The 15,784-nt window shown below is 45.5% G+C and overlaps 1 protein-coding gene and 1 pseudogene across 2 annotated transcripts in view; one reads left to right on the top strand and one right to left on the bottom strand.

Annotated features, from left to right (window-relative positions):
* Nucleotides 1-820: 820 nt before the first annotated feature.
* Nucleotides 821-5,915, bottom strand: LOC147606052 (uncharacterized; annotated as a pseudogene).
* Nucleotides 5,916-7,652: 1,737 nt separating this feature from the next.
* LOC147606050 (AP-1 complex subunit mu-2) overlaps nucleotides 7,653-15,784 on the top strand; it is a 54,463-nt gene continuing 46,331 nt past the window's right edge. The window contains exons 1-2 of one of the 2 annotated variants that reach the window (XM_086792341.1): nucleotides 7,653-7,929; nucleotides 8,540-8,724. In XM_086792341.1, coding sequence (XP_086648467.1) covers nucleotides 8,596-8,724 — 129 coding nt within the window. In that variant the 5' untranslated portion in view covers nucleotides 7,653-7,929; nucleotides 8,540-8,595. The remainder of the gene's footprint in view (nucleotides 7,930-8,539; nucleotides 8,725-15,784) is intronic. The other variant, XM_086792342.1, reaches the window with a different exon arrangement.

Here is a 15,784-nt window from a genome sequence, read left to right as displayed (position 1 = left end):
AGATCGTTTGCCGGTGCCTCCCATAGAGCTCCCGACAAAGAGTGTAGTCACACCAACACAAATAGGGAAGAGTAGTTGAAGCTCTTACCCTCGTACCGCTTCCTATGGTTCTCTTGCTTGCAGCTCAGCCCTTAGCATGAACCAGGCTGCTCTAATACCATGAAAAGATGCAGGGGGGAAAGAGAGCTTGAGCTCTTGCAACAAGCACACACACACTCACAAAACCCTAATAGAGAACACACAAGGTGAGAGGCTGAAAATCTTCTTCTTCTTCACTCAATACTTAACACACCATATACAAGATAAGAGTACACACAATATGAAAGGTACTCAACCAAATACATATAAGGGTTCTCTATAGTGTGAACACAACTAAATGAGCTGGCGCTATAGCTATACCAGTCTCTAGAATGGCTGTCACACAGCCTGTCATCCCACTGGCCGCATATCACCCAAGATCTCACCAACCATGCTAGTGGTGTAAGTGTGGGGCCTATCCCCCAGGCGGGTCATCAGTGTCCACCGCCTCACTAGACGAGCTCGATATCTCAACAAGAGAGAGAGAGAGAGAGAGAGAGAGAGAGAGAGAGAGAGAGAGAGAGAGAGAGAGAGAGAGAAATATATATTAACGTCTCCTAAACGCCAAAATGACCCATGAAACCAAAACAAGGTACAACTAATGATGATGATGTCTCATCATAATAACAAATCTGAAAGAAAGAATGAAAATAGTAACATCCTAAGAGAGCTAAGAGCTAAAAGCTGAACCGCTGAATTGTCACAGTAAACTCCTCCGATGGCGGGCAATGATGGCTCGAATCTACCGATGGTGAGGGAGTCGTGGATGCGATCCTCGTGGTCGTGGGCATTTCGCTCTATAGATGGCAATGGCTCTGTCCAGGGTGACTCCTCTGGAGGATGGTCTTCCAGGTAGGCCTGTAGATGGGGGAGTAGAGGCTGGTGGGGTTACAGTGCTAGCTCTGAAAAAATCTGTGAGGGCTCTCTGTCTACGCAGCTCTAGTCCCACTGCCCTCCTGTCCCTCAATAGGCTCTCTCTGTGGCGTCTAAGCTCAAGTATGAAGAGCCCCTTTGGTCCTCAAAGTCCATGATCCGATGCAAAGGTCCAAAGCCTTCACTTAAGAGGCAGTGGTACCTCCCTCGGATCTCATAGTAGATAGTACAATGACATATATAGTGTTCCTCTGACTCCACCTCCTGATATGGCAAAGCTGGCATATGCGGTCCTCTAGTGATATATCCTCATATCGACCTGTCTCTATCCTTAGCCGGTGTGAAGAGGTGCGAATCTATCCAATAGCACTCCGAATACCATGTGAGAGGTGTGTGTCCATGTAAGCATGGCGTATAATAAACCCGTCCGAAGAGAGGTGTAGAAAATGACTATGGTAGTGTGCCATTTTCGTGCCCAATGGCTGCGGGGGCCTGACCCATGCCCTATTTGCATCTAGTCTCACAATGTCCATCCCGATCACCCAATTCAGCTCTGAATGGCTGAGATCTAAGAACGGGCAGTCCAAGCTGTAAGCAAAAGGCGGGAGTGCATCAATACTCATGCCATGCAAGGCCAGCCATGTGCGCATCTGGGCATACCAACAATGGGTGTCTCCCTCATCTGCAAGTTGTTTGGAGGAAGTGAGTGCTAGGCGAGGGTATTTTTGCTGAGGGAGCTCCCATATTCTATGGAGAAAAGTAACTGCATGGAACAAAGCCTCAGTAACCACTGGGGCAACCCCCATCTCTGCCGCCCTGACGATCTCATGTGGTACGGATGACTTGCTCCGAATCATGCGTGCAATCATCATCACTACTAATGGCCTCTCCATATGTTGCCATCCATTGTAATAGTCTCTCTCTCGTCCATCCTGTCCTGCCAATGGCTCCCTCCTCTTATGGAAAAGACTAGGCCCCCATATCTCCGCTCCCATAGAGAAGTGTTGGTGTAACCAGAGTGTCAAATAGCCATAATTTTGTGCGTGGCTCCTGAAACTGTATGTCTACGCAATGTCTCTCAAGTGCCCCCAAAGCTGCAATTCCTCGTGCTAGTCTAGCCTCTGTTGCCTCCCTCATAGAAAACCGCGGCCCTCTGAAGGTCACCCCCAGGTACACATAGGATCTGACATACTCAACTGGCTCTCCTCTAAACGTAAATTGCGTCTATGTTCTAGTCACCCATGCTTGTGTGGTATTAAATGTCATAACCTTAGTTTTACCAAGGTTCATTGTGAGATCTTTGTCCACACAAAAAGACTACAATGCATCCAAGTATCTCTGTAGTCCTCAGGAGTGTCTGAGATAAGCACAATGTCATCTACATATAGTAGGATGGGTATCAACACCCCAGCTAGGCTTGCCCCCCCTGGGTGCCCCCTGGGCCACCCAATCTATTCACATAGTCTGAGACCTCATTAATGTATAGCCCAAAGAGTGTGGTTGAAAGCAGGCAGCCCTGCTTCACCCCAATAGTACTATTCACTGCATGTGACAAGCCCCGTGGGGCACATACTCTACCTACTATCACTGACTCATACAAAGTGTATACTCCCAACTGTATCTCCTTTCAGGGACACCAATATCCTGTAGTCTCCTCATAAGCCTGGCACGTGGTACCGTATCAAATGCTTTGCGGAAGTCCACAAAACAACAATATATCCTTCGTCCTCGTGCTCGTTCCTCCTCTCAATAAGAGCTCTGAGGGTGAGTATATGATCTAGTGTGGTGTATCCCCTCCTAAAACCAGCCTGTCTAGTTGCTCTATGTCCCTGCCTCTCTACCCACTGGCTCATCTCATGCTCCAAGATGGATCCGTATATCTTAGCTAGATAATGGCCAATCATGATTGTATGATAGTTATTAGGCATCATGGGATCCCTGCTCTTAAGCAACGGCACAATAGTGTTATCTGTCTAACTAGCTAGGAAAACTTCACATGTAGCTCTATTAAACATGTGTACAAGGATCGGTGCCAGAGTATCCCGTGCATATGAGAAATGTTCAGCTCTGCTAGACCTTCATGATCTTGCACCCTCCCTATGTGTAGTCTATCAATCGCATCTAGCACCATCCCGCAAAGTGAAGAAAAGGCAATGATCCAGTCGAGGTGATGGCGGGCGCGAAATGGGAGGCTATCTAGGTACATCATATAGGGACATCGTATACTCGTGCCAAGTCTTAGGTGCCTTGATTGGTAGGTGGCTGCCTCTCCTGGAACATTTTCCAAGCCCTCTTACTATCCTGACTCAAGAATAATTGGTACAACTCTGCCTCAAGCTTTGCCAGGTAGTCTCGCTTCTTCTTTCGCACAAAGCGTCAGAAGAGCGTCCTGGCCTGTCTGTGTGTACGTGCCCCAAGGGTGACCTATCTCTGTATACTGAGCTCATGTCTCTCGGCATTCTTCATCATACCAGCTATTCTGCGGAATAGTACTGCTCAAGGGCTTAGAGGCAGCTATAGTATATGAGAAAGCATATGCTGCCGAGGTATGTAGTACCTCTGTAAAGCCTCTCGTAAGCTCCTCTAAAGGGCTATCTGGGGGTCAAGAGTGAAAAGGCCATCGTATACTGCACTGCAATAAACTCCAGCAGTCTCTTGTGTAAAATGGTATCTAGGGTGGCGAGACGAGAGAGAGGTAATGGCGATACGAGACGAGAGAGAGGTAATGGCGATAACCGTCTTTGGTTCCTGCATACCACTATGAAGCAGTATGTATGATCTGCCGCCATCCTAATCGGCCTATCATAAATATAGAAACTCTGGATATCTGGCATCAAAGTAGGGGATCCCATCAAGTAGTCCACTGTACTAGCGCCCTTCTTGTTATTCAAGCATGTAAAAAACCATTATAAATAAGCAACCCATGAGCACTCCCAAAAGCCAATCTCGTGTAAAATGGTATCTAGGGTGGCGAGGTGGCGATAACCGTCTTTGGTTCCTGCATACCACTGTGAAGCATAAGTATGTATGATCTGTCGCCATCCCAATCGGCCTGTCAAATATAGAAACTCTGGATATCTGGCATCAAATTAGGGGATCCCATCAAATAGTCCACTATACTAGCACCCTTCTTGTTATTCCAGCATGTAAAAGTACCCGAACCGGGCCATCGTGACCAACCATTATAAATAAGCAACCCATGAGCACTCCCCAAAGCCAAGAGATGTGTCCCATACTCTGTGAACTCACCCATATCCTATGATGTCCTCTATGCCCACTTCATCTGCTTCAAGCTCTCTATATAAAGGCTCCTCTGTGTCATAAAGTGTTGATTGCTCATGAGCAACCCATACTCTGTGAACTCACCCATATCCTATGATGTCCTCTATGCCCACTTCATTTGCTTCAAGCTCTCTATATAAAGGCTCCTCTGTGTCATAAAGTGTTGATTGCTCATTGCTCGTATGAGCATTGAAGTCTCCCACCAAAAGAATGTCTCCCAAGTTAGCAAAGCGTATGATGTCCTCATACAATGGCAAATAAGGTGACTCACCATGCTATGCATATCTCGAGTGTAGGCAGGAGGAAAATAGCATACGTTAATGTATATGTCCTGTAGCCTGTCTGTGCGGACTCTAATCCACTAGTACTACGTGGTGTACATGGGTGGGGGCGATAAACCGACTCCCATGTATATCCGCGCACTATCGCGAGACGACTACCTGCACACACTGATGGGTCTCTGTATAGAAGACAATGTCTCTATCTCTGAATGTGTCTTCAAAGTATCCTACATCTAGACATAGAGATCCATTACAATTCCATACTGTCATCTTTAGGGTCCCATGGGCCGTGCACCGTCATGTGGATCGGTGCTCTGTAATAATCACCCTACCGTCCCTGTACATTGCCCACTTCCCTTCCTTCCGTGCTTCATATACCCGAGGCATATGCTCTTTTTTGTGTGCTACTTGTGTTGGTGTTAGATCCTCATCCAGATAAATCTTCTCTCCCTTGAGAGCCATCCTTTTTTATAAGAAGACCCTCTTCGATCCCATGTATGGGAACTTCAAGATCAATGCCCGTGCCATTGTGGCATCCTTGCCCACTCTCCAAGCATCGACTATGGGGAGCTCAGATACTCCCATTTTAGTGCCAAGATCTTTTGCATCCTCTTTGGGGGAGCTTTTCTCATTCCATCCAGTAACTCGCACATGTAAGGCCCTAGCACGTCTCTTAGCCTCCTCCTCCAGAGTGGCATTCATTACCTCGACTTTATCAACTGACGCACCCTTGTGTTTCTTCACTACATCAATCCATTTGGTATTCTCTTCAACATGTGCTTTTGTTTGCTTTGTCACCTCAGCAAAGGATCTGATCTCTTTCTCAATGTGTGTTTTCAACTCCTTAATTTCATCAGCAAGTTGGGGTGTTACCGACCCCTTTTGCCCTTCTAGTTGTTTGTTGCATGCCAAAAGTTATCCTTGGAGTTCCTTGATCAAGACATCTTTATCTGTTATGCGTTTCTCCATCTTAGTTTTCCAGGATTCGACCTCAGCCATTGCATCACTAACTTTTTTATACACCGCAATTTCCATTACATTCACCTCTGTTCTCAAGAGGGCCTGCATTTCCCCTTTCAGTGCCGTATACATCTCAGCCCACAATTTCGTTAGTATTTCCTTATGCAACTCCTTCCTCATGCATGCATACATGTCGTTCTTCCAAGCTTCCATAGCCTCATACATTTCCTTTTCCAAATCTAGTCGCATGTTGTTCAATTCCGCCTTGATCATAATCTGTACTTTTTCATACATAGAATTGTCTTTGGTTCTATACATTTTCCCCACCCTAGATGAGCGCGGGGAAGGTGTACTTTCCCTCATTCTTCTACAAAAAATGAGCTGTGCTTTAGGCGGTGTTTGGCAGACACCCTGGTCATCAACATTGCACGAAGTATCCATTTCTCAGAAGCCCACACGATGCATACATGCATTCAGCTGGAATCACTAGAATAGAACCTCTTAAATGCTGCAATAGTTTGCTCTCAGGACCAAACCCAACACTATGTATACATAAAAGCTCACGGCTTGAACCTACACACTTTTCGCTTTTAGTTTTGCATGCCTACACACTTTGTACCTACGCACACAACACTTCCAACCAATATCTACACACTTTGCATACACTTGTCCACCATGCACTCTGCACTTGGCAGCACTTGGCATTTGCTCTTGTAGGTACTGTGAATAGCAGTGTGCTGTATAGAAAAGTGCCTGATTCAGAGGTGTGTAGAGCCAGAGGCAATGCTTGAGAGAGAGAGCCAGAAGCGATGCTTGAGAGAGAGAGATGGCATAGAGAAATAACCCAACGTAGAGAGAGAGAGAGAGAGAGAGAGAGAGAGAGAGAGAGAGGGGGGGGGGGGGAGGAAGGGAGAGCTTGCTTCTTTGCAATATAATCCATCTCACTTTGGGCATTGATGATTGAGTTCAAGATAAATAATTATATAATAGTAGTTTTCAAGCCAAAGGCTCACAAAGTAAGGAGCTTGGCATGAAACATCCACCATGTCTAGAACTTCTAAGTGACGTGATTTTTGCTAAATCACATCACTTAGAAAATAAATCACATCACTTAGAAAATAAATCACATCACTTAGAAGATAAATCATGATGTGATTTTCTCTAAATCACATGACTTAGAAGATAAATCATGACATAATAATAGTTTTCAAGCCAAATCCAAAGGCTAACAAAGTAAGGAGCTTAGCATGGAACATCCACTATCTCTAGAATTTCTAAGTGATGTGATTTTAGCTAGGTTGTCATCTTACTATGAGTTTGTCATCTTTTCTTAGTGAGAGCAAGGGGACTATGTGAGTATTCTCACCTTATTAAATGGCCCACTTTGGGTTAATGTCTACTTGGAGAGCTCTTAAGTAAAAGAGTTAGCTTGAATGAGTGAAAGTGGTCATGCTTTCTACCTTCTTGTGTTGGAGACTTATAAAGAGACTTACAAACGTTCTAGCTCTGTTGTTATCCAAGAATGTTGCTCCATTGTCATTGTACGGCATGGAAGTGAAAGTTTGTTGCAATGAGCTACATGACATGCCAATCTCAATGACACTCTCGATTGTCATCGAGATTAAGTCTCACGATTCATCCAAATGTTTCTGTTTGAACCTTGCAATAATATAGGCAACTTGTGTGGTGTGATGCTAAAACAATGCTCACTATTTGCATGTGGACACAACATGGAATTGAAAGTTTGTTGCAAAATGAGCTACATGGCATGCCACTCTTTCATGAGCTACATGACATGCCACTCTGATTTGGGCATGTGGGGCCAATTAGTCCATCACATTAGAAGGGATTTGCCAAAATGATGCGCTTTCTTTACCCATTCTATAAGGAACAATCATGCACTTGTATTATACACTATCACACAAATTTTATGTGTCCACAACACGACTGTATCATCTAGAGATTGTGTGCTATATCCTCTCCACCACAAATTTTAAGCACCATTATATATCTGGCATGCCTTAGTATATATAGATGTTGTGACAACAGTGTTTTTCCATGACACTATTTTAGCCAATATCATCTACTTAGAGATTGCACGCTACATCTTCTCCACCCGTCTTGGATTACATGTTGTGACAATAGTGACCTCTAGAAGGTCTCAGAGCAAGGTGATTTTGCACCACCATCAACAATTAGCCCGCCCATAAGCATCAAGTGTGAAAAGTCCCTTATAACCAGCAATTGAAGGCTGTTTTTGCAAAGGAGACCCAAAAGGTTGCCTTGCATTCAATTTTTACAAAGGTCACCTGTGTTCTTATCCTTGAAGAGTCGGCGCTCTGCCTAACAGAAACTACAGACACACTAGACACTACAGAAAGAAGGGCTCTACGAAGCCTCATTTGTGCGATCTCTCCCCGCCCAGTAACTGATTCCGACATGTGGCGATCCGATGGTAATCCTCGCTAATCTCTCTCAGGAATCAAGGAAAAATATCAAGTTTTCCAAGTGCCCACAGTTCATTTGATATATTATCATCATTAGAACGATATAATCAGAGTTTTCAGGATTCATTTGTTTGAACATAGCCAATATGATGTGCTGCGCATTTGTTAGTGAATTTGCCAAATTAGCAATCCAGATTCCAGAGCAAATCAAAAATCTATACCCACAAGAACCCCACATTTTGCTTCGGATCTGTCGTTGGGTTTTCCCTGTATAGAAAGATTTGCAATCTAGATCTTAATTAAGCCTGTAACGCAGACCCTTAATCCTTGTCTGCACCGGCTTTTGAGTGATTGGTTTTTTTTGGGTAAATTATGTCAGAAATTTGTTGTTCCGTGTTATCTAGTGAGTCAAGGGCATACATCATGATACATTATGTTATACAATGAGACATTGGCATACGTCTTGTTATCACAGGAACATGGATGATGTCCATTGTAAGATTTTCTAAAACTTCGCATTTTTGGCATGCTTTGAATCATAGCTCTATATTATCGAGTTGTATTAATAGGCATGTACTTGGATACAAATTGGTTTCTAAGTGTTTTTGTCCTTGTCAGGTACTCATTTCATGAAATCAATCACAATATAGTGAGCAAAGAAATAGCCAGTCACAATGGCGGGAGCAGCGTCAGCTTTGTTTCTTCTAGATATGAAAGGACGGGTTTTGATATGGAGAGATTATAGAGGAGATGTGTCTGCTGCTCAGGTGGAGAAGTTTTTCTCCAAACTTATCGAAAGAGAGGTAGATCATCACTTTTGCCCTGATGTTACTCGTCATGGTGTTGGGTGCTTGCTTGGACAATGCTTTGGATGTGACATGGTACACCTCCACATAATTAGAAGTATCACGTTTGACAGTCTAATGGAGACATAATACAGCTATTTAACCGAAGGTTTAGTGCCTAAGGGAAGCTCATTAAGAGCCTTAGATAAGAAGGCATTCATGGCATGGGGAAGTGGATTATGGTTGACTATAGTTGTCAAAACTTGAGGTTGGCAAGGTCCATGAGTGGGAGCATTGATAACCATGAGTGGGAGCATTGAAAGGCATTCTAAGGGTACTTTATTAGCCAAATATCCAATCATACGTCTTTCATAGTGGGTAGGGTGATTATTAGGGGACCTTTGTTGTCTCAACTGCCTGTTGCACCAGAGGAGGCTGTCTCACAAAAGCATGCTGGTCATCATTCAAAGTTTTCATTTTGCAAGCTCTTCGAAAGATTTTCTGCCTCATTAAGAGGCTACACTCTCCCACATATTTTACCGTGTACACCTGGTCCACTAGAGTGCCAAGTATCCATACTTATATGGAAGGGCACAATTACCTTTTGGGTAATGAGCACTAAGCATTTTGTGAGCCTAGTCTAGGGACAAGTTGCCAGTTGCCATCAGGTTTAGGTTTGAGGACAAACAGTGAATGTGTTGACCCGTGCACAAATGTAACCCACATGGATTGTAAGTTGTACATGTGCCCCGACAGCTTATGAGGCCAAGAGACGGACACCAAACAAAAGTGTGAACAAGTTGTAGGACCCACATGCCCAAACACAGTTACTGGGCAGCATGGGACCATTCAACAGACAGACAAATCCAAGTAGGCTAGACAGGGTGTTACATGCATTGAGGTTGATCGTGGTAAAACACAACAGGGCCTTTTTTATACCTTTATGTGGCGAGATCTTTAGCATCCAATTCACAGAGTAGTGAGAGAGAAGAGAATAGTAGTGAAGTAGATGACACAGTATTGGGTCCCAATTACCCATTGAAGCCCCCCCCTCCCTCCCCCCCCCCTCTGGCAAGCAGGAGTATTTGCTTATATTAATTCTTTGGAACTGCTGTACAATGCTTGAGAACAAGCGATATGATTGCCCAATGCAAGGGTGAGGAAGACCATGCGTCGGCTGAGTATCCACCAATCCAAGGCACTAGAGAAGACTCTCAGGGCCGCTTATGCAAATCCAAATAGCTGTAGATAGCTGTAGGACTGCACATATGTTGGCTGAATGCTGAAGAGGAGCTTCAATGATTGTGTGGAGATGATAGGATGCTTAATTGATGCTTGAACTGCTGAGGACTTCTACTAAATACTGAATGATTAAATGTTGGATTTAGGCGCCTCTTATATATGGACAGATGTTGCTGGTTGGCCAGTAGGGCTGCTGGCGGCCTGCTCTGATTGGACAAAAATTGCATTTCCTGCAGCATCAAATGCTGTGCTTAGTATCTGCTGTGACATTTGCTGCTGGCCGACTGCAGTCTCATACCCGACCTGCTGCTGTCTTGCAGATGCTGGCCGCCTACTACCAAAGGGGCTATACTGCTGTTGGCTAGTCCCTTCTGTGGTCCAGGGCTGTAAACAGCCCCCACAAAGCTGCCAACTAAGGCTTATAGCCATGGGCTGGCCCACAGGCATGCTTTTCATGCGACTTAGCCCCTACATGACTACTACATGCTTGTGATGCAAAACCTACTGCTAAGGCTGACTTCTACATGTACTATCTAATGAATTCTCCAAGTGGGTTAAGAGGACCGACTCTTGACTAGCCTCTATGGCTCGGAGAGTGACCTACGTAGCTCGTGCCGCCTGACTGTCCCTGGACTAAGGGCTTACAATGTGGTCTCAGCGTACGACAAATATTCCTACAAAAGGTATTACTTCTGGACAATTGTTGCAATGATGATCATGCTAGTGTGTCATTGTGTACCCTAGTGCAAGGTGCACGTGGCATTCCCTCCTGCTTAACTTGGCAGCAGGTTCAAGGCTTCCAAGTAGTCCGCCAATAATTGGGGGTACTCTTGAAAGAACTCTTCATCTAGCCATACTGCTTCATGGGTTCCTTGGTCCCTGAACTTCATATAAAACTGTCGTATTCTTCGATCGGAACCGTGCTTCCATTTGTGGAGGAGAATTTGTTCAGGCTCTTATGACTTCTTCTTGGTCAATCATTTCTGGTTGTTGCTCTTCAAATACATCTTGCAATGCTGGACCTACATATGGCTTCAACCAAAAAACATGAAAGACATTGTGTATAGTCCAACTTTCCGGCAACTTTAACTTTAAAGAGACATCACTTAACTTCTGAATGACGGGAAACGGGCCGAAACTTCGGAATGAAAGCTTGGGACAATGCTTGCCCACTTGCTTTAGCCGTTGCTTCATGAGGCGGAGATATACCCAATCCCCTTCCTTAAACTTGACATCTTGCCTGGATTTGTTGGCTTGTCGAGTATAAGTTTCCTGAGCTTTGGCAAGGCACTCCTTAACTGACTCAATGATTTCCGAAAATGTTTCGGTTGTCTTATTGACCTCTAGAGATGGTGATACTTGTCTCGTCAAAAGAGAGGAGAACCGACGACCAAATGCTACCTCATACGGCATCTGGCCAATACTCGATGAGTGAGTATCATTTAGGATTGCCAGAACCAATGGAAGGTATTGTTCCCATTTTGACTGCTGGTCATGGAAGACTAATTTGAGAACGTCAAAGGCCAATTGATTGTATATTTCTGTTTGGCTATTTGTTTGTGGATGGAATGCACTGGATAGCTGCAACTTGTCCCGAAATTATCAAACAATGCTCTCCAAAAATGGGACGTGAATTTAGAATCTCTGTTTGATGTGATTGTCCATGGAAAACCACCGATGGGATACCAAAATCGAACGAACAAGCGAGCTATATTCTTTGCTGTGTGGCTGTCTGCTTGCATGGAATGAGCATGTAGAACTCATTGAATCTGTCCACAATTGTCATACACTGCTGAGTGTCAAAATAGACATCCACTACTATTCTCACTGATAGCGAAAGTTCTATGGCCGTGGTATGAAATCATGCACGTACCAACTTACCAAGCACATTGAGATCCATTATCATTATGTGTGAGAGAGAGAACATGTAGGGGAGATCAGTTTATCTTACTGCCGTACACAAGATATGTTGGAAATATTGTTCATTCCGAGATGGACTCCCAGCATGCTTGTATCTAGCCCATTTATGAGGCCCTGCACCGCATATTTTATTTGCTACTTTTGCACCATTTTTAGGTGCGTTTTTAAGCATTTTTCAGCATTTTATGGATTTCTGTCCAGGTTGGCATGTAGGACCTGGCCGACCAGCTCATGAGGACCTATATAAATAGGTGCCTCATTCCCACATCATTTCATCTATGATTTCAGGCCTAACTTATACGTACCAGTACTCACGGCCTCCCTCCTGCTGTACCTTGATCATTTGCAGTCTACTGTCTACACATATATGCTATTTATTCTTTGTTTTCAGATTTATAGAAGTAGCATAGATTTCTCACATGGTAGCAGAGCCTAGAACTGCTCTAGGATCTGAAAGAAAGGGAAGCAAATAGAAAACACAGATGTAGGCCCCGATACAAGACCTGTAAATGCTGGAAGCTGATGTTTATTGCTGAAAACTGAGCACGAGGGAAGCCTGTAGGTGCTATACAATGATAAGAAGCAGAAGCAGTTACTAATGACCTCAAGAGGATGTTGAAAAAATGAGATAAAATGAGGGGAAAGGGGGACAACCCTTACATACTCCTCATGAGAGCTGGTCGGCTAGCTGTGGCAGGCCAACAACACCATAATAGCATAAAAATGCTATAAAAGGCATAAAAAATGGGGAAAAAATGCCTAAATAAATATGCATATGTACGGCCTCATAAATGGTTAGTACAAGCTTGAAAATTGTGATGTAGACCATCTGGAGATGATATATTCCAACACCTCCTCTTCAGCGCCAGAGGGTCAGTCCGATCATAGTTGTTTCTCGGTCCAATCATAGTTGTTTCTCGTACTGGTACGAATGGGTTTGTACCATACAGTTCGTATGGTACGATATCGTACGGTACAAGTTTTTTTTCTCAAAAAATTTTTTTCTTGAATTTTTTTTTTCCAAATGCTAAAAAAAATATAGAAACCCTGCTTTACGAAGATCCCAAATGCTTGCAATACTTCGCAACTTTCGTGTCCACTTGAGAGCATAGCAGCTATAAAACGCGTGTTTTATAAAAAATACTCGACGGGACGTTTTTTTTGGATAAAAAACGTCCTTTTGAAAAAAAACGTGAGGTTTTTTTTTAATTAAAAAATTTGCCAGGCTAACGTTTAACGTTACGCCTGGGCTTTTTTGGGATCTGCGTGCGCTCTGTTGCTTCTCGAACCTGCACGCCCAACCTCACACGGTACTCTCTCTCTCCTTCACCCCCTCTCTCTATCTCCTCTCTCCCCCCTTCTCCCTCTCTCTCTCTCTCTCTCTCTCTCTCTCTCTCTCTCTCGTGCACACATTTCTCGCGAAGCTCTCTCTCTCTCTTATATACTCTCTCTCTCTCATCTCCTCTCTCATCTCCTCTCTCATCTCTTCTCTCTCCCCTCCACCCTCTCTCTCTCGAGACTCCTCCAGACACCCGCTCCCACTAGGGGTGGGAGGCAGTCCCAGCTCACAGATTTCTTCCAGAGAGCTATGCCAGTGCCAGCTGATGTACCACGTGGGGTGACCGCACAGAGAGCAGAGAAATTGAGAGCTAGGAGGATACCTAGACAGACTGGACATAGAGCACCCCGACTCCGTCACCGAGAGATAGCAGCTATCCGAATGAGACACCAGATGGAGACACAGGAGAGGCTAGCTCGCTTTCATTCAGACTCAGGGTACATGTTCATGCCATTCACAGCCTCAGCATCGGCGATGTATGATATCTTATATCCCTCTTATGGCACTGGATGGAGTTAGACATAGATCTACATAGCATGCTTGTACTACCCCTTCAGCATATAGAGATGCATCTTGCCTTAGCACTCCATCCACATCCCCACCCCCCTTATATTGTTTGTATATGGGCTCCACCGATCCATGATGATTCAAAGTTGTATCCAGACACATGCACACTTTTTCTTTTGTTTCTTTTCTTGCGATGACCGGAAGAACACAGTTGTATTATTTTTTGTCTCATAGGCCGACTTTGGCCTCTCGTAGACGTTAATATATCTTTCTTTCTTTCTTTCTTTCTCTCTCTCTCGTGTACATGTTTCTCGCGAAGCTCTCTCTCTCTCTCTCTGTCTTACAAGTTACATAGTACATACTCTCTCTCTCTCTCTCTCTCTCTCTCTCTCTCTCTCTCTCTCTCTGCCCCACTGCCGCGCTGCGCCCCCCCCCTCCCGTGCCTGCCCGCTGCCTGTTTGCGCCCCCCTTCGCTCTCTCTCCGTTGCCTGCCTGCGCCCCCCCCCTTCGCTCTCTCTCCCGCTGCGTGCCCTTCGCCCCCCCCTCCTGCTGCCTGCCTGCGCCCCCCCCCCGCCCCCCCCCCCTCACGTTGCCTGCCCTTCGCTCTCTCTTAACCCTCCCCCCGTCTCTCTCTCCTGCGCATCTCTCCCTCCCCTCCTCCCCGCCTGTGCGCGGCCCTTTGTCCCCTCCATCTCTCTCTCTCTCTCCATCGCACCTGTTCGCCTGCATTCACCCCCTCTGTGTGTAGCCTGTCTCTCTCGTCAGGCCTCTCTGTCACTGATTTGCTTCGTGCCCCTTTCCCCACCCACCCTTGCTCAGGCCCCCAAGGCAGCAACATAATGGGGACTTGAACCCCCCACTCTATTTCATCCATTTCACCCATTTCTTCTCTTTCTCTCCCACATATTTACCTGCTCCTTTCAAACATTCCCTCCCTCTACAATGGGAGGGTCTGTAGATGACAAAATCAGCCAGCTTGATCATATCCTTAGGGATCTTATCAAGGACCAGAAGAAGACATTGGACAGCACCATCACCGCCATCAAGAAGGACTTATTGACGCGCATGGGGAAGCTGGAGGCCGAAGCGGAAATATGGAAGGAAGAGAAGCTCACCATGCAAGAGGAGTGGGAGAAGGAAAAGCTCGCCATGCTGGAGGAAATCAACCTTTTGAAGGGCGAAGTGGCATCCTTACGCGATCGTCCACGGGAGGAAGGAGAGACTCGAGGTGGACAAAGAGGCAATCAAAGAAGAGATCACCAAAACCCTCACCCACACAATCGAGGGGAAAATGGAGGCGGCCCGCGAAGGATGGGTAGAAGTGATGAAGAAGAACATCAAAAAGGAGGTGCAAGAAGATGTACAAGTGATGAAGAAGAACATCAAGAAGGAGGTACAAGAAGATGTACACATGATGCAGTCTACTCTTGATGAAGAGAAGATGCGACGGATCCGAGTCACAGGGATACCAGAGAGCACTACCTCCACGCCCGAGATTGATGGGCGGAACCTATGTACCAAGCTAGGACTAAAGGAGGATGAGCCGCTCCCATTCACTAGAATATGGAGGACAACCCCAAAGGACTCCACCAAAGGCAAGGCCTTAGTGCTACAGTTCCCGGACGAGGAGAGTAGGATGAGCTTTATGAGAAGACGGGCTATCTTGAGGAGCTTGCCAGGGGACCCCATCTACTTCGATGATGACCTCACATGGATGCAACTGGAGCACAAAAGATTATGCATGCCGAAGATCAAGGCGGCACGCAAAGAAGGGAAGAAGGCACATTATAGGGATGGTCACATCTACATTGATGGGAAGAGGGTCGAATAGCGCCATCTGGGCTATGAGACACGGAGGAAACAACATGAAGACAAAGAGATACACATCGCAATCGGGAACTGTAATGGAGTCCTATGGACACATCCAGGGAGACTTGAGGAGGTGATGGAGGGCCGGGATATCATCTTGATGATAGAGACACATGAGAGCCCGGAGAGGGGCTTACCACGGGTTGAGGGTTATCAGTGGGAGTCAGCTCACCGACAGGGGATGAGATAGGCCACCTCCCG

This window comes from Cibotium barometz, chromosome 58 (genome assembly GCF_041138505.1).
Source record: "Cibotium barometz isolate CiBa-2024 chromosome 58, ASM4113850v1, whole genome shotgun sequence".
In the NCBI taxonomy this organism is placed as follows: Eukaryota; Viridiplantae; Streptophyta; class Polypodiopsida; order Cyatheales; family Cibotiaceae; genus Cibotium; species Cibotium barometz.
Note: the sequence above shows the minus strand (reverse complement) of the source record. Positions and strands in the feature narration are given on the sequence as shown.